Source organism: Alosa sapidissima, chromosome 24 (assembly GCF_018492685.1).
Source record: "Alosa sapidissima isolate fAloSap1 chromosome 24, fAloSap1.pri, whole genome shotgun sequence".
NCBI classification, from domain to species: domain Eukaryota; kingdom Metazoa; phylum Chordata; class Actinopteri; order Clupeiformes; family Clupeidae; genus Alosa; species Alosa sapidissima.
Window position 1 is genome coordinate 7664688 of NC_055980.1, and position 25345 is coordinate 7690032.

Consider the following 25345-nt stretch of genomic DNA (forward strand, 5'->3'; position numbering starts at 1 on the left):
GGAAGGAGAAGCAGGCATGCCTCTCTAATGGATTCCCAAACAACGCACAGCGTTTCTATGGGATTAAGAGCTGTAATTGTTGGTCATCACTGTTGAGTGGCACTTAGCAAGCCTCTACATGGGCTTGTATATGTGCTCAAAACTTCACAGGTCAATGTGCAGTTCCTGGCTGCATTGATTCCACACATTTCTTCCCTCCATTTCCTTCTCACAAAGAAGAAAGCTTTTGGTAAACAATAAACAAAGAAAAACACATTTGGTAAAACTAAATAAATGACTGGAATTCATGCTAAACAATGAAGGTGATTGACTGAGTGAAAAGTGGGTCCCACTGTGCAGAAGTGACTCTGATTAAAATAAAATAAAAAATAAATAAAAGTTTGTTTGTTCATGAACCTGATCCCAGAAGGATTGTGTGTTGGAATTTTTATTTTGGTCTCGAGGCAGACGGATCTGGGGAATCTCACAAAATCTCCTTGGCAGGGAGTTTTTTTTACCTGACATTTGCATCTCACAGGCACCGCGCTTGGAGCAGGAGTTTATATCGTGACACAGCTTTAGCAGGATTTCACTGAAGATACGGAGACAGTCCTGTTCTGGAGGCCACCGGAGAATTACTGGGAACGGAGGAAGAATTCCTTATCGGAGAGAGAATAAAAAGAGAGGATAGAGAGAATTGGGGGGGGGGGGGGGTGGAAGAGATTTATGCTCAAATGGGACTCAAAACAACACATTCTCCTCAGACCATCACTACAATACCACAGAAAACTGCCTCAAAGAGATCAAAATATCGAAAGTTGGAAAGTTTGCTCAGTCTGTGTTGAGTGATGCACTAATAATGGCTGTCAGCGTGGAGTATTTAAATAAGGCTGAAAAAGGAGCTCGCTGCTGAGTAACCGCCGCGGCGTTTGGATTGATTTCAGATGACTGTGCCTACACAGTGGATTCCGGCGCATCAACAATGCAGACATGGAAGAGAGGGATAGCATGTAGCACTTCCCACACCACCCCCCAAGCCTCCCCCTCGCCATCTAACTACAGTGGTTGCCGTGGAAACATACAAAGAGATTGCTAAGCATGCGGCATAAGTTCTGTCACCGTGGCAACAGCTGGCTCTCATTCAGGCTGGCTTCTTGGGGGGGGGGGGTTCTACCACAATTCTCTTTGTTTTGTTGTTGTTTTTTTGTTTTTTTCCCTTTCTTGTTTCATTTTCTCCCCCTTGTGGACAGTGAAGCACACTTAAAGAGATGGAAGAAGTATGTGTCCAGTGTTGCGTGAAACTGCGCTTGGGCGACACGGCACCAGTTAGCCATGGAAGACAGCCATCATGTAGAGTTTGTGTTGGTCTATCAGTCTTGCTTCCTGATCTTAATTAGCCACCGAGCTCAAACAGCTCGCGGAGCCAGAGTCGAGTTCTCACAGGTTGTTAACCTGGGGCAGAGATAACGCAGAGTGCTGTTTAACTGGTACAGCTATTATCAACACTGAATGGCTCCGTGATCCGGTGGGGAAACACATAAAAAAGTGCTACATAGCGTGCCTTTTCATGCTCTACATAATCAGAATTATCTTTCACATTGTGTAGCTCAAATAGAATACTGAAATGACTAAGGCTATGCTGAGAATTTTTGTACAGCGGTGGTAGGTGGTTCTCAAAAAATCATCACAGTGATATGCGAGACATGTTGCACAGCTTACAAATAATCTGAATCTTGTTGGTTAGAAAATGTGTTTCTGATCCTGTGTGGGTTTCATTTTGTAGGAAGCTGTTCCTCCAGGGAGTGATTTTTGAACCTCGAGGCCCTTGTCTACTGCCTTACCACCCTTATTCCTAACCTCAACGTACTATTCCTCTCTTGTCAACATTTGTCAAGGAGAAAATTTCTCTTGTGTAAAAGCAAACATTTGTCCTTTGATGTGAATGCACTGTATGGTGTTATTCCGTGCCACGGATGACAAAAAAGATGAATGAGTTGAGTTGAAATTTATTTATTTGTAGTATAGTTAATGTGCAGTATGGCAGAGCAGGTTGACAGGTGACATATCTCTCATCTCAAAGATTTCTCCATGCTGGCAGAAAGGTTTTCAGACAAATCTCAAGTAAGCTCACAAACAAACAGATAAATAAACAAGCAAAACCATAAAAGTGAAACACTCCCTTTGATTAAAGTCCCTCATAGCTGGCACCACAAACAAAGTTTGAAAGACACTTTAACAAATCCAAATGGCTTCCCACACACTAATTACTGATTGTGACTGGTTGTCTTTTTTTTTATAAGTTCGGTCCTCTTGTGAATATGGGTGTTCACAGAGAATCTCCAACCCACCGAGTCTGGTGCGCACACTAGGAATCTGGCCAAAAGCAGTTTATATGCTCTTTCTTGGGCACGCAGGCCTACTTATGGACTTATGTGGACAGACTGATGCATGCCGCGGATGGACTGCTCCTCTCAGCACCAGAGTGAGTGGCCAAAGAATCGAGATGGAGCACAAACAGACAGCAGGTGGCCCTGTCGCTGGGCTGCTCTCCCACAGGACCTGAGCTGCCCATAGGCTGGATGGACCCATCGTCGCCCACGGCCTCTTGTTCTCTCTCTCTCTCTCTCTCGTTCTCTCTCTTTCTCTGTCTTGACGAGGAACGGTTAGTAGTCACGAATTCTCAACTACCGCTTCTGACATTTTGGACCATTGCAAATGGACCTCATGAATCCCAAATTAATCATCAGACGATTGCAGTTTGCCTCCCAACACACACATACAGTACACACATAACCACACACAAACACACACACACACACACAGACACACACAAACACACACACTCTTTTGTTCCTCAGTCTGTTCCCCTTCTTTCCCTCTATCTGTACTCTGTGTGTACTCTATGTGTACTCTGTATCATACTCAGGCTGTATTTCAGTTTATTCAGAGCTGGTGCAGTAATCCTGGTCTAGACTACTCTATCCCTGGGATGTGACACTCCATGAACTGAGGATGGTTTCTCATTCCCCTCAGCTCACGCTGAAAAAGCATGCAGGGTGAAGCGCAAAGTGTGTGTGATGATCAGTGATGCAGAGTAGGTCTGGTGGTGGTGGTGTGTGTGTGTGTGGGGGTGGGGGTGGGGGTGGGGGGGGGGGGGGATCAGAGTGTGTAGTGCGTTGGACATTGTTTTTGTGTGGTTAATAAGCTTCTTTGAAGAAGGGCAAACTGGGAGGCATGGCTTTAATTACACCCAGGGAAACCTCTCCTCCGTTGCATTTGTGATTCATCGTGGTAGCCCTCTCGTCGCCGCCATATCATTTGAAGCAGAAACACAATAATGGTTCCTTCTCTCTCGTGCTCACAGAGGTGCTGGATGTGGTGTGGGTTTTTTTTTCATGATGTGCCCATGGCTCTTGAGTTAACAATGACAACACAACACAACAGATAGTTTGATCATGATTGTCACCTTTGAATAGGTTTAATTCCAAGGACATACCTACTCACCAAGACAGTAACAAAGAGACGTGGGAAAGGAATGACAAAAAGCATGAATAAGCCATGGAAGGACACTGTTTTACAGAAGATGTGCATTGCTTTTATTGCCACGTAAGAAAATGGATTATAGAACAATGACCATAGATATAGATTAAAAATATTCAATAAACAACAGCAAAAACAGAAAAGGTAAATAAAACCGGAACAAACAAAACAAAAGAAAAACAATCAAAAATAACAAAAAATAAGAAGGTCAAAGGATAGACAGTTATATCAACACAATGGTATCATATTAATGGACAAAAACATTGATTTCTCTTTGCTATCCATACTTAAATTAGTTCCCAAATATACAGCTATTCTATTACTGAATCTCACAAATCATAAGTGAGTCTACCGCAGGGCTAGCAACAGTGACTTTCCACTGTGTGTGTGTCAATTCATGTGCAAACATAGGAAATAGAGATTACAATTAATATTCTTATCACTTGCTCAGATGCAGTGTTAAGTCATATATATGTATATAAATACCACATATTATGTATATATAAATACCACAAACTGCATGAAAAGTCCAACATCAACTTGTGTTATAGTAGTCAAATATGTATGGTTCTCCTGTACTGTATGGCTAACATTCAGAGAGTATACGCTGATGTGTAGGGGTATGGTGGAACTGCATTGATTATATGTTTGTAACGTTATCTGCCTTGGCCTTTGAGAGAAATTAATAAATCAATAAAGATACATATTTGAAAACGCCAAGTGAAAAGAGCGTGCTTGGCAGAAAAATGAAGGAGTGTCATTTTGACATATTATGCTGCTAATGCACAATATTAAAAAATCTCCAAACTTGTCTACAGCATAATGTTCTCTCTTGTCAGATCATCTGTCATAGTTGTGTGGGTGGCAGGACTTCCTTGTTTTTTTTTTTATGAATTGACTAACTTATAGCCTACTTACAGTCCATGACATAGAATAAGCGATAACATATTCAAAAATATATTTTGGTCAACGTCATATTTACTTCAGTGTTGTATCTTTACATTCTGGACAACAAATATGCGGTCAGGCCATGTTGGTGACATATGCGAGATACAAATTAGAAAATGACTTAATAGAATTACGACTTTGTTGTGGAGAAAAAAAAACAGTAGCAAATATTAATATATGCTGTAGGTAAGCCCTTATTTCACACAGATTTAATTGTCCAGCTGAGCGTTATTCCTAGCCTTCACAATATCATGCACCGTAAATAAAGTCCTTTAACCTATAGTTTGATTGCTACCAACACAGTTTTTTTTTAAAATCCTGGACAAATTGCTGTCCAGTCAAGGACATAACAGCACTTAATTATCCTTAAGATGTATAACTGTACATTTAACTATATATCAGCAATGAAGTCTGCCAAGCTGATGACTTACGGGAGGCCATCATCTCAGTTGACTGTGGATCCTGTCTGAATGGCTGTCTGCAGTCTAAGCTGTACTGGCAGTACAGTTCTCTGTGGTCATTAGTGTTTTTGTACTACAGTTGTGTTACTTCAGACATAACCTCGTTCAATCCATCGCATACTACAGTTGTGTTACTTCAGACATAACCTCGTTCAATCCATCGCATACTACAGTTGTGTTACTTCAGACATAACCTCGTTCAATCCATCGCATACTACAGTTGTGTTACTTCAGACATAATCTCGTTCAATCCATCCATTGCATGTTGTGATGGAAACAAAAAAAATCACCGGAGTGATCACCTATATGCGTCACAGGCAAGCAGGACTTTAAAAGCTGATGGTTTGACATGACATTTACCTGACAGAAAAGAGATGGTGATATAGACTCACTACATTCAACTTCAGAAGGACCAGAGATGCCATGAGGTATAGTTTTATCTAAACACCCACAAAATTCACTGCTGTGGGATTTGGGATGTGCTGTACGGAACCCTAAAAGGGACAGATTGTGTTTTTGCTTTCTCTGCTGTGAGTCAAATTATGATTTTTGTCTGTGGGCTTCGCCCCACTCTGAGGATCAGAACAAGGGAGCTTGATTTCGCCCCGGTGGAGATCTCTTGCCATCAGTGGACCATTTGTCCTGCTTCTCTGTGCCATGTCTTGGCGAGGGGGAGCTGAATGACTAACGAGCACCTCATCTGATCACTCATTGCTCTCTGTATTCACTTTCAGCTGAGTGACCAAATGCCGAGATACTTCACGATACAATAACATAATCGAAACGATGGATTTAGACACATTAAATGTATTCTGCAGCCTTTCAGTATATAAAAGAATAATCAACCCATCAGAGTCTCTAACATTTGCACTCATACCACAACCCTGCATCACTGTGTTCCATGTCACTAGAAAAATGTCACCATGCCCAGGGTGAGTCCACAAGGTGCTAAACTGTTGCCCTTAACATGTTCTTTTGTAAAAAAAAATTTCTTTAGTTTTAATTATTTTATTATTATGTTAGACACATTTTCTTCAATGTACAGTGCCTCAAAGTCTCATGCCTATCCATACAGAGTAACAATTCAATACAATAATAATTTGGGGTTTTGTGTTTTTAGGCCAGAGAGATTTGATACAGGCTAAAACAAAGAAAATACCAAAAGCAGATACCATAAGCCACTACTCTCAACACATGTTTAGTCAGTAAGACTTGAGACTTGAGTAAGGTTGAGCTGAACAACCCCAGTTGGAAATGAGCCCACTCTTTAACAGAGCACACGACAGAGGGAGCGAGAGCAAAAAAGAATGAGCCTGATTCAGCTAATTAGGTCACTTGCACCTTCACTTGCACCATTTGCCTGCCTCTAGCTGAGAAGAAACTTTGATTTCTGGCGCCGCTCGAAGGCCTCTCCAGAAGTGGGGCCCACTCAAGCACCACCCATGCCTGGCACCTGGGCTGAGGTGAATGGGAGCCAGATGGGGGGCTGGCGTAGCCAACTTCCATTTGCTTCTGAAAAAGCCTGGGCCTTAATCAGTCAACCGCTCGTTCCTTACTCGCCTTTTTTCAGCCAGAACTTCTGCACAGTGTGAAATAATGGAGCTTCCATTTTCATTTTTTTTTCTTCTCAGCAAAAACTCTAAATCAGATCCAAATTGGAAGGCTTAATTTGATTGGCACAATGCCGTTCTAAACAAAACAATTAAACTAAACCCAGGATTAATTATTTTAATCAATGAATTCTGTGATTATGACTAAAAAAAATTAACACTAACCCTTAATTATGTTTGGGAGGGTAAAATCAGAATCTCTTTGGCAATTTCCATCCAGGTGTACTCCATTTAAGTATTTCATTTTCTACTGGCGCCTCTCAGCTACATGCGGCAGCAATCTAACAAACAAACAAACAAAAAAAAAACATGCCACAGTAGACAGGTATGACAAGTATAGAGTTGTGCTATGCTGTGCTAGAATTCAATCAGAGCTGAATTTGACAAAGTGACAAAATGGCAAATGGCAGTTACAGCGTTAAAATGGCACCTCCTCTGCGCTTTTTGAAGGCTGCCCGTTTTGGAATGCACCACAGACTGGGGATTGTGGTCAGTCACAGCCCTGTCAGAAGGGTGGGGGTTTCTGGGAGCACACCATGAATTCTCATCCCAGACGCATGTAATTCCACACTTCCCTCTAGTCTCAGGGCGGCACAGACAGGTCAAGCATCCCAGATATGCACATTGTTGGGTCTAGATTGGCCATCATTGAACTTAATTACGCAGTCTGTGGATTAAGCCTATTGGTGAAGATCACAGACACCGTGACCTGTGTGTGAGTGTTTTTTTTAGCTATCACAGTGAGAATTAGCATGTGGGACAGCACTGAATGCTATTCAAAACAACCACACACATTATGCAGACAGAAGTTCAACGCTTAATTGTGACTGGTCAACTTCTAGAATGTACACTTATAGACAGTCACTTGCATCTTAGCAGCCTCAAAGACAGCGTCAGAGAGGCAGCGTCATCACATTCTCTCTCTCATTTGAATGAGGCTAACAGGCTAAACAGTATTAAAAGGATATCAAAACAAAACACACTACTATAACACAACTCTTCGCCAGACATTTTTCTGTGTTGTGTGCAATTCATGGACCTGCTTGATGTAAATTGAAAAATATCTGGGCATGGGAGCTGCAAGTTTTTCTGGGAAAGAAGATAATTTTCTGGCTTCACTCTCTCGCTTCACCTCAGTGTCTCCGGAATAGCGGGTTCCTCTTTGCCTAAATGAGGTTTTTCACAACCCGGGTTGAAAATGCTAAACCGAATGAAAAATATCCTCTTGCACTGACATTAATCAGCTCTCTGTTGGGTGGGTCTAACAAAATGAATCAGAAAGAGGTCTGTCAGGGCAAGCAGTAGGAGATGGGGGGGGTTCGGAGAGAGAGAGAGATAGAAAGAGAGAGAGAAAACAATGAATGGCAAGGCATGTTTGTAAGCAAGCCCACAGTTTGGCCATAGATAACCATTGATTGACCAAGCTTCTGCAGTCTTGGTCTGTGATCGTCTGTTGGACAGCAACACGGTAGCTACGAGAAGACGGACAGCCCAAACGTCCAGGGAGTGGAGCCCACTGTCGAGTTGTTTTTACGCAGACCAGGGGTCACTGGCACATCCCGCGGGCCAGAAACCGGCCTCGGCTGCCGTCCACCCACCGCACTGGGCTCCCACCAGCATTTCAGTGCGTCTAGAGGCAGTGAACACCGTTTGTCCATGCAGAGATTTCAGAGAATTTGTGTCTCTGTTTAAAGGATTACACACACAGGGCATAATATGAATACATGGCCCCTTAAAACTGGTGAGAGAGGGTTGCTATTGGTTAAGTGGAGTTCCATGATTGTTCCTTACAGTCGGGCATGATGTTACAGTCCTTTGAGTCTTGCCATTTTTGCCATTGCTTTGACACGGTCCTATGAATTTTTATGTATTGCTTGTGTAAATTATTTCCATACAGTCAATGGCAATCCCACTGAATCCTCTAATAATTCCTTATCCGTGTTGATAATTCACTGACACTGTGGAATTGGATTCTAGTCAAGGTTCTCACAGACAGTTAACTCTTTATTCTCCACAACCTGGACGCCGTTGACTGACAACCATGAAAAAAACATGTTCGCCTCCCACCGCCACCCCCTCCCATCCACTGGAAGGCGCTGCTGTGCACATATATGCCCTGGACAGAGACAGACGGCCCATTGGGGAACACTGCTGTACTTCTCTGCAGAGAACCACATGGGTGCCCTCTTCTCATACGGTTACTTCCGTCTTACTGTTGGTGACGAAGTAGGGCTGGGTCGGTAGGTAGTGGTGGCTGCGGGCAGTGTGGAGCTCGTTCGGCTGGTCCACCGGATGCGACTTGCGGGGACCGTAGATCTTGCGCCGGCCCACCGTCTCTGTCCCGTCCCAGCCCTTGAGCATGCCAGGGGTGGCTATGGTGTTGGAGCTGTAGGTCAGCGTGTGCATACCTGACGCCCCGCCAGACCGCCCTCCTGACCTCATTCCCGTTCCCATGCCTCCTCCCATTCCCGAACCCATTCCTGGTCCTAATGTCCCTCCCATTGCTGCTCCGATCCCTGCACCTGCTGCCATTGCTGCTCCCATCCCGGTCCCCATTCCTGGTCCTAATGTTCCACTCATCCCTGGCCCCATCCTCTGACTCATCCCCTGACCCATCCCCTGACCCATCCCCTGACCCATTCCAGACCCCATTCCAGACCCCATTCCTGGTCCCAAAGTTCCTCCCATCCCAGACCCCATTCCCGGTCCATATGTTCCTCCCATCCCATGACCCATTCCTGACCCCATTCCCGGCCCTAATGTTCCTCCCATTCCAGAACCCATTCCAGAACCCATTCCAGAACCCATCCCTGGCCCTAACGTTCCTCCCATTCCAGATCCCATTCCTGACCCCATTCTTGGTCCTAACGTTCCTCCCATTCCTTGGCCCATCCCTGACCCCATTCCTTGTCCTCCTCCACCCAAACCTACTCCCATTCCCATTCCCATTCCAGGTCCTTGTCCTGTTCCCGGTCCAGCTCCAGATCCATGTACTTTGCTGCTCTTGGGCTTCTGTCCATTCTGCTTGGAGCAGGGGATCTCGGTGATGTACTTGGCTGTAGGTTCATGGAGCTCCATCCGCATGGGATGAAGGGGCAGGCTTCCCTTTGATGCTGTTTCGGACATATGGCGGCGTTTGTTGTAGAAGTCACCATTGGCTCTATCCGCTAGCAAAAGGAAAAGGAAAAACTATAGTGAGAAAGAGCAAGAAATAGTGTATCATACAATGACAGATCAGAACTGTATACTAGCAGAAACATATTTGAAATATACATGAAATATCACTATCCATCTCATTTCACGAGCAGGACTGACAGGGTGTCAGAACACACTGTGTTTTTTCCTCCCTCGTGTTGCGGTTAGACTGTGACTGTTGGCTGTCTGCTCTAGAATACTTCAGCTGTGTAGCCAATGGCTACTAATCTCTCATGCTCAGTGATCTGGCAGTTTACATTCCACACCGCGTTAACCAACACAGTGTGCAGACCTACTGACCCAACGTTTCCAGTGACATTTGTTTACGAAAATGTCTTTCCCTGACCTTTACTCTGTCAAGCTGCCAGGCTGCGGCGGTGTACAGGTCTGGTCACCCCGTGAGAAACAACGGGACACCCAGCTCTTGTTTAGATATTTGGGAGCCACTGCCATTTTTTTTTAGTTTTTAATATCACATAACTCTGTTTGACAAACTGGTGCTTTCACCTCAAGTCACACGAGAGACGTAGTGTTTACATGTGTGTCCCCTGTCTCCCTCTCTCCTTCTTTCTCTCTCCTTCTCTCCCTCTCTCAATCTGTGTTATCGAGGCCGTTCATCTCCTCGTTTAACTGTTCATTCATCTCTGCGCAGAGAGAGGAGGGGGCCTGGCTGTCGCCGTGGCGGCTGGCCTGCGGAACGTGTCGTTTTACCAGGTGATTCATGTTCGCAGTGGAGTCATCACTCCTCCGCCTGCAGCCCCCCCCCCCCCCCCCCCCCCCAGCATCCCCCTGGCGTGACTTTGATGAGGCCGTGTTTGATGGTCTGTTGCTTTTTTAGCCTGTCCTTGAAGATAAACTTTACACGCTCGCAAACTTTGCGCCACTGCATGGTGCTAAATCTTATTTATCACGGGTGGAGGGGGGGCTGACGTGAAGGTGAGCGAGTTGTGTTGGGGTGGGGTGGGGGTAGGGGGGGGGTTGTGTGTGTATAAGGGGAAGGGGGAGTGACTAAGAGGTGATGTTATGCAGACGTGTCTCCGTCAGCAAAGGATTCACTTGGCCGACAGGTGAATCAATCCCTGAGCCTAATGGCGCGTCGGCACACGCCGCGATCAAACCGGAACTCTTGCTTTTTCCGACCGACAGAATTCAAATATAAATCAGCCATGCGGCGCACCACTGAGCAAATAACTTCACACTGGGTCAAAGTCAGCCGTGTCCACAACTAATCAACTCAATCACAGCTACTTGTTAGGTCTTTTTCCCCTCTATCCAGGTCGATGACTCCAGAAATAATTGGCTGGGGATTTGGCTTCTAAGGAGTGGTATCCAAATATCTTGTGGATGGGGGGGGGACGTTTCTACAGCACCCTTTTATTAGAGTTCCAGTTCTTCATGGTGGAAGAAAATCCAATAGTGTGACCTTAGAGATGCATTTGGGGATGGGGAAGATAAGTATTGATCGGCAGAAGTGTGGCTTATCTGCACCCGGGCTGCAGATCCTATACCTTTGGGGATCTCAGGGAAAAGGCAATTACATCAAAAGGACGCGAAATAAAACCTAAAGCAGCAAAGAACTGGAGTGGGTTTCCTCCTAGTGATCTTTTGCAGCGCCTCACAAGATGACAAGAAATTACAGTAGTATTTCTTCACTTCTTAAACTCTAAGCTGTGTGTGTGTGTGCCTGTGTGTGTGCCTGTGTGTGTGTGAAGTATGAGAACCAGTTTCTGTGTGTGATGTTTCTGTGTGTTTATGAGTGCGTCCAGTTTGCATGCGGGTGGGGGGATGGCGGGGGAGTTCTTATGCCAACATTAAAGAAAGAAACTGGTCACACTTTGCTTAAAGCCTCTATGCATAATGCATAGCATGTACTTTTAAAAAGCATTCATTATGGATTACAACCCTGGCAATGACAATTTACAACTATTCATGACTTCTGAAACAGTAAATAATGAATTACTCATTCATACAATAAACACACACTTTCTATTCAGTTCCCCCATACTTTCATTTCTGTTCCTTGATAAATAATAAATCACAATGGCCCTACATCTGTGTAATTCATTCCTGGAATATATCAGTAATAATCTAAAGTGGAATTTCCATATTAAAAAATATATAAAACATAAATGAAATGAGTGATGATTGTTCCTTTAGTTTCCTTGTCAGTCCTTTGAGAAAGTTTTGTCTAAAATCTTGCGAAGGTGATTAAAAATGATGAGGTGGTGTTTTGAAAACACCCGCAGGTGCTGCAGCAGATTTCCTTCTTTCCCGCATGAAGTTGTCAAGAGGCATGCATATTTAATGAGGATGCGCCCGGTGCGTTAGCTGTTCAAATCCAGAGAAGGCCACGGCCAAACAAACGCTACGGCACTCAGCTGCAGATTACAGGTTTGCTAAAAAGCAAAATATGCTTTCTGTGAAGTTTAATGAAATCCAAGGTCTCTTGACTAGGCTGCCAAGTTCGTGGTGTGCTTTTTGAAAAACACAATGTATTCCTTTTTAATGACAGTAAGATGGCCAGCTACATTCAAACTAAATAAATAAAAAATAATAATTGAGAGCCTCTGAAAGTGTCAACTCACAGAAACTTCAGTTTCTAACAGCCGCCATCTCCAGACAGACAGATCCGCAATCTCCGAGTCCGTATGCTATCAGCCTCACAAAATGGGCTCGGCAAAAAGTTGTGAAGGTGCCAGACTGCTACATGCATAATGGAGTGTCGCTATCTTTAAAAAGCGCATTGTCTGTCCGTCAGAATCGGAACATTAACCGGCAGTGGCTGTGATGCTGGTTTAAGCAGTAAAGAAACACATTTCTAAAAGCCGGATGGAGTAGAAGAGAAAAGAGAGAGAGAGAGAGAGAGAGAGAAAGAGAGAAAAACTCTTCTAATGGGGGTTGGCAGATGAATAGGGTTTCTCCCGGCAAAGAGAATCGCTCCCTGCATGCGCTCACAGAGGCCACTGGCTCCACGCCTGCCTGTGCCCAAACTCCAGTCAAAGGGAGAATAATGAGTGATTATGGCGGGAGATTGCAGGAAATTGCAGGGGATTGTGTTAAGTCATTCCATCTCTGCTGACACGGTGACTGTGGCTACAGTTTCTTGGCAATAGACAAACAGATTGATGTAAAACATAAATGAGCACGTATAGCTTAACTTGTATTCCCATGAGAATCACCATAAGACCAGGAGCAGAAATCTTATTAAGAAAGACTATACATATAGAAAAAGTATGCTTATATACATATTTGTGGGTGGGTGTGTGTGCATATGTGTGTGTTTTGTAGCTACTGTAGGTGTGCAGATGTGTGTGAGTGTTCAACAGTTAGAGGTGTGCAACAAACTATGGCAGTGAATCTGGGGTGTGACTATCAAACTTGGTCTACAGAACACTGAAGCGCAAAATAACCATTTTCAGTTGTCCTGGTTCACAGCGTGCGTCGCTTTTTTGCCTCAAAAATAGAAAAATCTGGACCGGGGAGGGTGGCCGTCTAAATGCAGAGCATGTCCCACCGTGAGCCGACCCGCTACTGGACGCTTGCTGGGCCTGTTGTTGTTTACTGTTGTTTTTTATGCGTGTGCACACACGCACGCACACACACATACACGCACACACACACCGCAACCGTGGAACTCGCGAAGATGCGTGGTCCTTACCGACAGCTTTAAGGGAGGCGTATTTGTTGAGCTCCTTGCCAGGCTGCTGCTGCTCATACATGGGTGCTATCTGGCTTAGCACAGGATACGGGTGCTGCTGGGGCACGCTGTTGTTGATCTGCCCGCCTTCTGGAACACACACAAAGCCAAGAGAGAAGCCGTTAGCACACCGATATACACACACACCTTTTTTTTAAGCAGGCTTTTTAACTTTGTTTTTGTGTTTGGATGTACAGTATGCATGTGATATATGTGAGAAGAATGCATTGCAGATGGGTCCTGTCACAAATTCCCAATGTTCCCCTGCAATAGCCAGGCAGGTCTCTTTCCCCCTTGAGACAGATTGCCTTTATTACAAGAAGAAAGAAATAAAAAATAATTTAAAAAAAACCCAAACCCAATGAAACAGTGTTGTCATGAGCGCCCGCGTCTCCTCCGCAAACTACTTGATCATTTTCAAAGTGTAAATTAACTTTGAGTGATTTGAATGGGCTTTGTGTCTCTGTGGCAGGATTTGCTGGAAAACTTCCCTCTGACACGCAGAGCCGGGTGCAAAAAACGCGATGCCTTTGTTGCGCCGAGACAGGCTTGTCTCATTTATTCACAGCTGGGGTAAATGTCACTCAGAAAAAAGCCTCCTGTTTCCTCGGTTTCGTCTTGGAAGAGGGACAGGTGCAATGCACGGCATACGCTTGCGTGTGTGTGTGTGTGTGTGTGTGTGTGTGTGTGTGTTTGTAGGTGTGGACATGTGTGTTTGTCTGTCAGCCTGTACAGTATAAGCAGGTGCATGTGTGTGTGTGTGTGTGTGTGTGTATCTGTCTGTCTGTCTTTGTATGTGTGTGTGTGTGTGTGTGTGAGAGAGAGAGAGAGAGAGAGAGAGAGAGAAAGAAAGATATAGAGATATGAAGACATTGGAGTGATGTCAATGTGTGCAATGTGCAAGTATGAATGAGATGGTGCTATCTTATATTAGTCTGTGTGTCTGTGAGAGAGACTGTAAGAATGTACATGGATGACAGTGCCTATCTCTGTGTGTGTGTGTGTGTGTGTGTGTGTGTGTGTGTGTGTGTGTGTGTGTGTGTGTGTGTGTGTGTGTGTGTGTGTGTGTGCGTGTGTGTGTGTGTGTGTGTGTGTGTGTGTGTGTGTGGGAATGTGTGTGTGTGTGTACAGTGCCCCTGTGGATCCCTCGACCTCGTCTCATGATGATGGCTTGTCAGCGCAGAGTGACGATGAAAGCCTCCTAACCTGTGTGGCATGGCTGCTGGCGTGCCACCGCTGTTGAGACTAATTAATTGCTCCACGCTGATGCAAAGGGGGTCACTGACACGCATTTGACTACAGAGAGAGAGAGACTGGAATCAGCCCGCGCTACACACACACACACACACACACACACACACACACACACATTCACACCTATCAGACGTGCAGACATCTGCTTGGCTGGGGTGTATTCAGACATACATAAACTAGGCTGCACAATTTCAAAGAACACCTGAGACTTTAATAGCAGTTTATGCGACCAGTCATTTAATTTTAGCTTTAGCTTCAGTATCTTCCAAATGTCATTACACAAGGACTTAGCAGAAGGCTTCCTTTGAACCAGGCAATGTCAGATAAAGACTATTCAGTGACATGGCAGTCTATAGTTACAGGCACTAGCAGTCTGCCTTATCCTCAGAGGCCACTGGCCTTTAAATAGACTGAAGGTGATTGAATTGTGCTCAGACATTCATCATACTGTCCTGGTGGCTGGTGTGTGCTGTGAACTGACAAGGGGAAATGATGGAAAAAAATCTTTCCGATCCGAAACCGGTACGGCTGAATGCAGAACGGACCTCACCAGGAGAGACTAGGCTTTGGTGGACGCATGTCGTGGCCTACTAGTTAGGGGTGCGGACTTGTAACCGAAGGGTTGCCGGTTCGATCCCCGACCCAGTAGGAAAAATGTGGGCGGGGGAAGTGGTTGAGCACTGCTCTCCCATGCTCATATCCACGGCTGAAGTGCCCTTGAGCAAGGCACCTAACCCCTCACTGCTCCCCGAGCGCGGTTAGTGTGTACTGTAAATCCAAATTGCGTCATAATTTGGAACACAGTGTACTTCACTTCACTGTGTGCTCTGTGTGTTCACTAATTCACGGATGGGATAAAGGCAGAGACCAAATCCTTGTATACGCAAGTATACTTGGCCTATAAACCTGATTTACATTTACATTTACATGTCCTTGGATCAAACCCTTTTGTCCTGTTTGCGTGCATGCTGTTCACTTTGCACACCATCCTACTCGCTTCAGAAAAAAAATCCCAAAAATGTAGCATGCAAGTGGGCGGGAGCTCACGGCTTGCCTCTACTCATCAGGGTATTTTCGTGTTTGTTTTTGTTTTGTTCCGAGTCGCTGACTCATCGCCGGTGGGAAAAAAAAAAACCTCCTCCCAAAGTGTTCAGTTGGAAAAGGTCTTAAGACGCTCTAGTGACAGCGCGCTTATCGCTTTCCTCCATCGCCGCCATGCTCCCGTTTCGGTGTTTGTTTCACAGGCAGAGCAATGCACGCCACAAAGCCTTCGAGTGCCGCGCGGGCGGTCTCCCACGTGAGCGAGCGAATGAGTGCAGATCGAGATCGATGAGCTCCAATTCCAGCCTTCCTGCACGCACTGATGAAAGACAACACCACCTCAGCTCCTCATTTCAACAGACTGTTCAGTTTGATCTCCACTTTGGAAGTGTATGCCACCTTTCCCTTAGTTTCAAACACAGCTCCAGATATGTCTTGCTTTGCCATGTTTTTTTTACATTAGCTGCAGTAGGTCAACTGTTCACTAGTCCAGTACAAGAATTTAGTTGAACATATGACTTGGTGATCAGTGACATAATTGGTTCCCTTTGGATAGATCACATCCTCAAGATTGTTACATGAATGTTATAACATTGTTATAATAGTGTATAACACTGAACCCATTTGGAAATATTCACATCTATACTCTAGAATAGAATATAATAGAATATATAGAACTTTAAAAAAACTTAGATAACTTTGAGAATGTAAGAGAAACATTTTCACTCTGGTCATGCTTTTTTATATAACTCCCAGTTTTGATTTGACCTTGACACAAATGCTCACAGTGTTTGTGTTTGTGTTTGTGTGTGTGTGTGTGTGTGTGTGTGTGTGTGTGTGTGTGTGTGTGTGTGTGTGTGTGTGTGTTTAAGTGTGTGTGTTTGTGTGCGTGAATGGCAGACTATTTTTGCAGAATACTGAGGCGTAAGGGTCAAGGTGCCTGGTCCCCGTGTCTGCCCCCACTGTCTAGCCTCCCGCACCCAGTAGCACCTCAGCTCAGCCCCCACGCCTCCACGCTGGGGTCACCTTTCACAGCTCACCACACCCCCAGCCTCCTCTAATTATGAAATCCCCGCAGCTTGGCCTCCGGCTCACCAAAGAGCCCCCTGCATCACTGGCCCGGCCCTCGCTCGGTCAACTCACGCCGGCAGAGCACCGTGGAAGCGCTCAAATGGACAGAGGACACGGCGGCAACCGTGCAGTCGGGTGGGTGGGAGCTGGAGGAGGGGGCAAAAATAATAACGCATTCTCCGGGAAAGGGACGCCGACGCTAGCCAATCAACCGAGGCAGACACAGGAGGGAGCACCTCCATGGCTGCTTCACACGAGATGGATCGCTGAGAGCACTGCCTGCAGGCATGGCTGACAACAGGAAGCTTTGTGACTTCCCAGAACTAGACGAAGAAAAAGAAAAACCTTGAAAAAGAAAAAGAAATCTAAAACATCAAAAACAAGTTGGTGGGAATGGTGGGGTGTGCCAGAGGAAGAAGAAAGTAGAGAAGAAACAAACAATGACAGACGAACATAGACAACAATCACCGCTGAAGACTGTGGACATTTGGCACATGGACGTTCAGAGGACATTCTAAAGAGGGCCTCTCCCTCCTCTCCCCTGGCCCTCGGAACACTTGCGAGAGCGCGAGACTGCGCGCTGCAAACACGGTTGTCCTCATTATCCACGCCATATGCTCATCAGTTCATTGTCTCTCATTAGCCGTCGCCCGAGCAGCTCTCTTCTCAGGAGCCACCAGAGAGAGTGAGACTCAGAGACTCAGAGAGGGGGGTCCCACAACAATATTCCAGTGAGAGTGAGACTCAGAGAGGGGGGGGTCCCACAACAATATTCCAGTTAGAGTGAGACTCAGAGGGGGGTCCCACAACAATATTCCAGTGAGAGTGAGACTCAGAGAGGGGAGGGGGGTCCCACAACAATATTCCAGTGAGAGTGAGACTCAGAGAGGGGGGGGGGGGGGTCCCACAACAATATTCCCATTTAAACCGAATGCCTCCACACACTCGCAAGCGCAAAAAAAAAGGGAGACGATATATTAAAAGGCTTGAGACATGAAGATTTCGTAGCATCTCATTTAAGTCTAATTGTTCCGTGGCACCGGAGCCTCCATACAGACAAATATGTTTTCTGAGTCTCAGACGTATCCCATAATATGCACAAGGGTACAACCGGAGTTCTACAGGTCGTCAAACAATAGTGGAACCTCTTTTTTATTTGCCTGATGTGTCTTCGTGTAAATTGCACAAAGAGGTTCATCTGCGGTTGGCAGGGGATGTGCGAGGAGAGAGAGGGAGACACCCGCACACCAGTCTCGGCTGAACAGCTGCTTAATTCCCGGGTGAATGAGTGGGGACATTAATCTTTATCTCAAATCCCACGGCCAAACATCAGCCTGTTTGGCCGTCAATATGGCTGCAGCCCGAGTGAAGAGCTGAAGGGGGATTGATAAAAACCTGCCCATCAGTCTTCAGAAGAAAAGAAAGCCCATGAGATCAAGGCAAGCCACTATCTGTAAGTGAATCAAAGTCCATTTTCTATTGCCTTGTGTAAAGTGCTTCATTTGATAATTGGCTGATATTGGGCAGCTACTGGCTGTTGGTTATATAGACCTTTCAGAAAATCCAGTCTAGAGCATTGATCCCAAAGCCAACAATGAAGTAGCCTCGTCCAGCATTGTTTTAAGGGTGTTTTCATCACTACTGAATTGAATTAATGACTTCCGTCTGTCCATTTCCCAGGTCCATTTAGCAGTGAGTGCCCTTGTTTCGCTGGATGAAAGTGAGTGTTCTCCAGCTCTGCTAAGAGTAATGGTCGAGTCATGATAGCACCAGCTGGCCCCAGGATTTGTGTCAGCGGTCTTCGTTCCCTGAGCCTGCCTTCCTTAGGCTGTCTGAAGGTGTATGTCATGCAACAGGTGTGTGTATGGGTGTCAGAGGGGCGATGGGTGTGTGTGTGTGGAGGGGGGGGGGAGGGGGTTGTGGGGGAACCCAGTTGGAGACGAGCCGCTGCTCATATCCACTCAGCGGGCTTCGCATCACTCTGCTGACAACCTCATCATTCAGTGGGACGAATGAATATACGTGCCTCAGTAAACACTGGAATGGACCACAAAGCGGACCATCCATCACGCCGGACGGACTGAGAGTCCAGCTGCGCCCGCGCGACTCCCACTCCTGTGTCAGTAGGTACAAGCAAAGTGGCTGCCCGTGGTTTTGTCTCAGGGCGTCGACCCGCCCGTCAAGCTCTAGCCACGAAGATGACTCAGGGAGCAATCGCTAAACGACACAGGCCGCAGGAAGAAGGGATTCACCCCTCTTCCGTTTCCCCCAAGTTGCTCGCGGAACCGACCTAGAACACGATGTTTTATTAGGTGAGTAATGCGAGTTCTTATATAAGACCCTCTTTAGACATCCAAGGCTGCTTCTCCTGTGAAGCACAAACTCAAGTTCAGGACCGAGGAGCAGTAAGGAGCTACAAACGAGCAGAAAGCCTCATTCAAAATGTACATGAAATATTCCTCGTTGGGGAAGTCACCCTGAAATTTCAGTATCTAGTGCTTCCAAAAAAATGTGGTGTTTCAATCGGATTTACAACAAAACATGACTTGCTATTTCATCAGCATGTCATTTGAGCAAAACATTACACAAATTTAATTGCCTTGGATTTAAGACTTTAATCATTTCCAACCAAAGAGAGAGGAAAACAGTCAAAATCAGATTGTTTATTTTCCCCTGTAATTGTTCAGGAATGGAATAGAGAAATTTCGGTGGATTACCAGAGTACAATTACCCTGGAATGGGCTCATTGGGGCAGATTATTGCTATGTCTGACAGCAGAGGAGCCACAGCGCCAGGACTCCGAATCACTCGGAATGAAGGAGGCTGCACAGTTGAGTGAAGTCACTGTTGGCCCTGTCACAAACAAAAGAATTATGTGTCAACAACTTAACACGATCCGCACCATTGCAGTAAGTCACTCCAGCGCGCACCAAGCACCCTTTTTTTGGCGAAAGGAGAAGGGGGAGGGGGGGGGGGGGGGCGCTGATTTGGGAGTGGGGAGGAGATGGAGGGTGAAGCTCTCTTTTTCTCCACGAGCGCTTTACAAAGCCGTCGTCGTGCTTATCGGCGACATCCATCACGCGTACCGTGACAGAACAATGACGGACGGGGGCCTGGCGAGGAGTCTTCTTCATCCTCCATCCGTTCCTGCGTCGTGCCAAAACGGCAGGCAAGGCTTGAGCAACGGCAACAAAACAACAGGCAGACAAAAACAAGATTGCAGCCTCCTCTCAATTTCAATAAACACATTAATAAATAAGTAAGTCGCATAGAGATTATATGAGGAAGGCTTATCAACGTTCATACATACAAACACACAAACAAAAAAAGAACATATGCATCTGCTCATTCCATTTGCCTGTCAATCAAACACAGTCCCATCTATCTGTCTGCTATCTGTTACCCATTCTTGGTTTTGCGATAATTTCCCCTGTGCCACAAAATTGCTCCAATTTTGTCTTTTTTCCCCCCTCCCTTTCCCCCCTTCTTGTTTCTCACCAAGCAATTTCTTGTCATCCCTTGCTCCTATTTGTCCAGTTTGGGCAGCTGCCGGTGCGGATCATGGGGTTAGATAAAGCAAGGTTAGCCCAAAGCACACAGACGGCCGCGCGGGCCAACACAAAGCCATGAGATACCTCTCTGTGGCACATTAAAAATGCATGAATGTATTTGGGCAGCGGCACACCCCAGAGGACGGGGGGCTATGAGAAGGGCACGCGGGCGCACCGGTGATTTCCACTTGAAATAGGCTGGAGAGGGAGGGGGGCATGGGGGGGCATTGCCCACCCCTCTCCTCCGACTCACTTAGCTCTCTGTCTCACTGTCTCAGCTTCTTACTCTGGCTCTTTATGTTGGGAAAGAAAGGATTGTTATATACAGTCACTATAACCCTTCCCAGCCCCAACAGACACACACACACACACACACACACACACACACACACACACACACACACACACACACACATTCTCTCACACAAACAGCCTCAAACAGCCTCAAAGCACAACCACTTTTATCACCACTATCATCAGTACCATTGAAAAGATGCAAAGACACACACACACACACACACACACACACACACACACACTGTCAAAGGTCATTCTGTCCTCTCTCTATTCCTTTGTTTTTTCTTCACCTGTGTATTCTCTCAAGGCTTGTTTGTTTCAGCCTCAATGCAGTAGCACTGTAGAGTATGTGACCTCACTCATGTGCCCACACTGGACATAGCAAAGCTGCAGAAAACAGTAACTGTCATGGATGTGGTTTATTATCAACTTTCTGAAGAAGAGATTTTTTAACACACAATTTGTACTGTAAGAGTGACACAAGCATGGCAGTAAACCACTGAGAAGCTGACTTCTTCACATTCGGTAACATCTCTGACAAACGCCCCCACAGTCAACACTACGACAGGACTTGCTACACACAGTACCTGTGCTCAAGCACCAGGGAGGAGTGCAGAAGAGAGGAGAGAGAGAGATAAAGAGAGAGAGAGAGAGAGAGAGAGAGAGAGAGAGAGAGAGAGAGAGAGAGAGATAAAGAGAGAGAATACTGTTGCAATAGACCTCAAATATTTCCATGAAATCCCTGCCAATTTAATCCTGAAGGACATTCATTTGTTTTGACACAAATGCACCCCTATGGATGAGTTTTGTGGCTCCTACAGTAGGTCAATAAGAGCAAAAGACAATCCTCTGATCATTAAGACTCAAAAAGCTACTTAAGATATGGTGGTGGCCACCTCTTTTTATATATGAACTTTAAAACCTGCAATCCACCAGCACCTTTTTAAGTTGGCTGTGCAAAGGGATCTCTTCTATTTTTCTACTTAAGATATGTTGTGTTGCTGCAGCTCATCAAATATATAAATGACAAAAAAATTGAAGACAGAAAGGAGTTCTGCAAATTGCTCAGAGGGAGGGTGCCATTCAATAGGAAAATGTTGCGAAACACCGCAAAGTGCTTTTTTGTAGAAACCATAGCCACCACAGTCAGCATATTGAATCCTCGACGTCAAAGCGTAGGCTTTGGGAAATAGATTTCCATTTCACAATTGAATGAAAAGAGAGAGCTCTGCATACCGGCTAAAATGGGTGGCAAAAATAATTGCCGGATCTATTGATATTCCATGAGTTGTTTCAAAAATAAAAAGGAACTGGTGATTACAACGTCTAATTACATCAGACTGGTAGGTGGATTTCCCAGCCCTCTCTCCATGTTTACTCAAAACATGTTTATGGCACACGTGAAACTCCTACAGACCACTATAATGATATGGATGACATTTGTGGACTACAGTACAAGGCTGCGATCTCTTTTTTTTAGGCGGCTGTGAGGTCTGAGAGTTTATGCAGTGTCTTAGCAACCGTAACTCTGAGTAACGGCACTCCGAAGCGAAGGACGCCCTTCTGCTTAGCTGAAAATGCTGATGCCAAGTAAGGCCTGAGTCTCAACAGGAGGAGAGGAGCTGCATGGGGAGGGAGAGAAGGAAGGGAGGGAGGGAGAGAAGGAAGGGAGGGAGGGAGAGAAGGAGGGAGAGAGGAAAAGGACAGAGAGAGAGAGAGAGAGTGAGGGAAGAAAAGGAGGAAATCCCATATGGAACTTCTTATCCCCTTAAGCAAAAGTGCCTATAGGGGAGCCTTAGAGCTGGGCAGCTCTCTCTCTTCTCTCTTCTCTCTCTCTCTCTCTCTCTTTCTCTCTCTCTCCTCGCTCATCAAGCCCAACGGCGGTGGGATGAACCAACAGAAGGCATGCTGAGATGCCGTCAATGCAGGAGAGAGAGACAGAGAGAGAGAGAGAGAGAGAGAGAGAGAGAGAGAGAGGAGAGAGAGATAGATGAAGAGGGAGAGAGAGAAAGAGAGAGAGATATTGAAATGGAAGGAGAGAAAGACTAAGAGAGTGCAGGATGCAAGGAAATTATGCTCTAATATCAGTGCAATCACAGCTTTCAGTGGCCATGCTGTTTTGGAGGTGGGAAGACCATTTTCCAGATGTAATCACAAAAATATGCCTGCCTTCTGGGTTGGTGTGTGAGAACATCAATTGTGAATGCCATTGTGTGTTTAAAGATACAGGTCTGTTTGTGAGTGCCATTGTGTGTTTAAAGATACAGGTCTGTTTGTGATGCTGATACATGACAGATTTCTTTCAAGCGTCCACATTAGCATATGGAAATCAAGACCAATGAATCAAGTCCAAAATGCTCCAACTCATAGTTACTCATGGAAGAGTAACCTCACCACACACGTAACCTTCTGAGCGTGCACACACCACACACACACACACACAGACAAACACACACACACACACACACATTTACTGAAGCATTTAGAATGGTTAATTATGAAATCCATCCCTGTTAACACCTGTTATGCAATTAATGCCAATCACTGCCTCCAGAGAAAATTTCCCATCGCGGCAAAACCCAATTTACGTGGCAAGTCTCCCACCACAACTCATTATCATTTGCGACCCCATGCCCTCTCCCTGCTGCTCAAAATTAGTTTCAAGTGTGAACAGGAAAGCTCACACAAAACAAACACACAAACTTGTCGTCAAGTCCTCATGCGAGACACTCATTCCCTTATCATGCAGGAGGGGTTCTCGGTGTTTGCGTATGTGTATCGCTCTCTGCGGCTTCGGGTTTGTTTGGCTACCTGACGCCGTCGTTAATATTAATGTCATGTAAATGTTTGAGTTGTTCTGTGCCCTCGGGCTTGGACGTCTTTTTTTTTCAAGCCCCTACAGTGTTGGGGTGGATCTGTTCAGTTACAGTTACATGTCAAGGGGGATTCTGTATGTTCATATGAACCTAGAAGAAGCCATTATTGACTGCATTGGAGAAAAAAAAACTTTCAATCAATCACTATCCGCTGAGAAATGTCACTTGTAATTGTGGAATCAGATGGATCGATGAGAGGTGAAGTGTCCATCAGGAAATTCACTTGGGGGAGAATTAATATTCCTGCGGACCCTTTCCTTCAACATGATTATGTTCATCCTTCACTAATAATTACGGGAAATTTTGTTGTCCACATGTAGCAAGGAGGCAAGAAGCCAGGAGACGGGAATCATTTGCAATCGCTGTTGTGCCAAATGATAAACGGTCCGAGGCGCTAAAGTGTGTGTCTGGAAATACATTAATCTGTCATTTCCTTCATTGCAGAGGGCTACACGCCATGAATTATGCAGCCGCTTCCAGCGAGAGGAGTGTTGATCTGAGAATTGGGCTATTTGTGTCCACGGTGATGACTATGCCCATAACCAGACAGCAGGGGAAACGGATTGGGGGGGGCGGGGTTGAGGGACAATAAGGAGGATGCAGGCAATAGCACTGATTAAAATCAATACATACATAAACAAAGTCAATAAGCAAGCTGGGTGGAAGGGGGGTTGTGAAATCAAATGCATGACTCAAATAGCAGCACACACAAGACATATTCCCCCTGCTGGTTTGGCGCCCATATCAAAGAGATCTCTTGTTTTTAAAACCGACCGCTCTCGCTCACCCCCGTCCCCCATCGCTTTCATTTGGCCGGCAATTTCGCCCACACCCAAAAATTTCATGTGGATGTGTGGTCGATGCGGCCTCTCCCTGGCGTATTGTCGCTGTTGATTCATAATGAGTGGCAGGCATACAAAGCACTCCGCAGAAATTAGCACATTTGTATTTGACATAAAACAAGCACAGAGTTATCACCGTAGGGTGTCTCTTCGATTTTCAGAGGCAACAGAAATATATTTTTTCGGAGAGAGAGAGAGAGAGAGAGAGAGAGAGAGAGAGAGAGAGAGAGAGTGAGAGTGTGAGGGGGGTGGCGGGTGGCAGGGAGGAGGGAGCTGAAGAAAACTTTCTGAGATCCTTCCCCCTGGCAGCCTGACAAGCTGAGGGATCAATACGTTTTTTGGACAGGCACTCACTAGCCACCCCCACCAACCCCCCTCCCCAGCTCAGGAATAGGCACCCCCTACACCACGTACACACACACACACACACACCTCCTTACACACAAACCTCCACACACACACACACACACACCTCCTTACACATAAACCTCTACACGCACACACACACACACAAACCTCCACACACACACACACACACACACGCACACACACACACACACACACACACACCTCCTCCTCCCGATCTCCGACAGAAAGGACACTTCCTGAGGGCTTCAGCTTGTGCCTTGCTCTCACCAGAGGCCCTCCAGACAGACAAAAGCCGCTCCAATAAATCAAGATGCTTCCTGTTCAGGAAATCCACCAGCCCCACTAAAAAGGACTCCATGCACCGCACATTTTTCATGTTAAGTATTTTATCATTTTCTCCAGGGGGAATTTTGAAGACTTGTGCATGTTTTGCCTCTGAACGGTCCTAAGGGACAAGAGCTCTGTTTTCTACCTTCCTTATCATGGCCGTATTTTCCACAGTGATTCTGAATCTGGAATCTACAGACTGTATGTACGATTCTGATGGGTGCACTTATATGTTTTTTTCAGATGCTATCAGATAGCTTTTAATGTCTTGCAAAGTGACAGCCATC

The 25345-nt window shown here is 45.7% G+C and overlaps 1 protein-coding gene across 2 annotated transcripts in view; it reads right to left on the bottom strand.

Annotated features, from left to right (window-relative positions):
* Positions 1–5080: 5080 nt before the first annotated feature.
* The window catches only part of shisa9a (shisa family member 9a), a 31774-nt gene continuing 11509 nt past the window's right edge, over positions 5081–25345 (bottom strand). The window contains exons 3-4 of one of the 2 annotated variants that reach the window (XM_042082603.1): positions 13392–13517; positions 5081–9705 (exon numbers count right to left, since the gene is read on the bottom strand). In XM_042082603.1, the coding sequence (XP_041938537.1) occupies positions 8729–9705; positions 13392–13517 (1103 nt within the window). In that variant the 3' untranslated portion in view covers positions 5081–8728. Of the gene's footprint in view, positions 9706–13391; positions 13521–25345 lie in introns of both variants that reach the window. The other variant, XM_042082602.1, reaches the window with a different exon arrangement.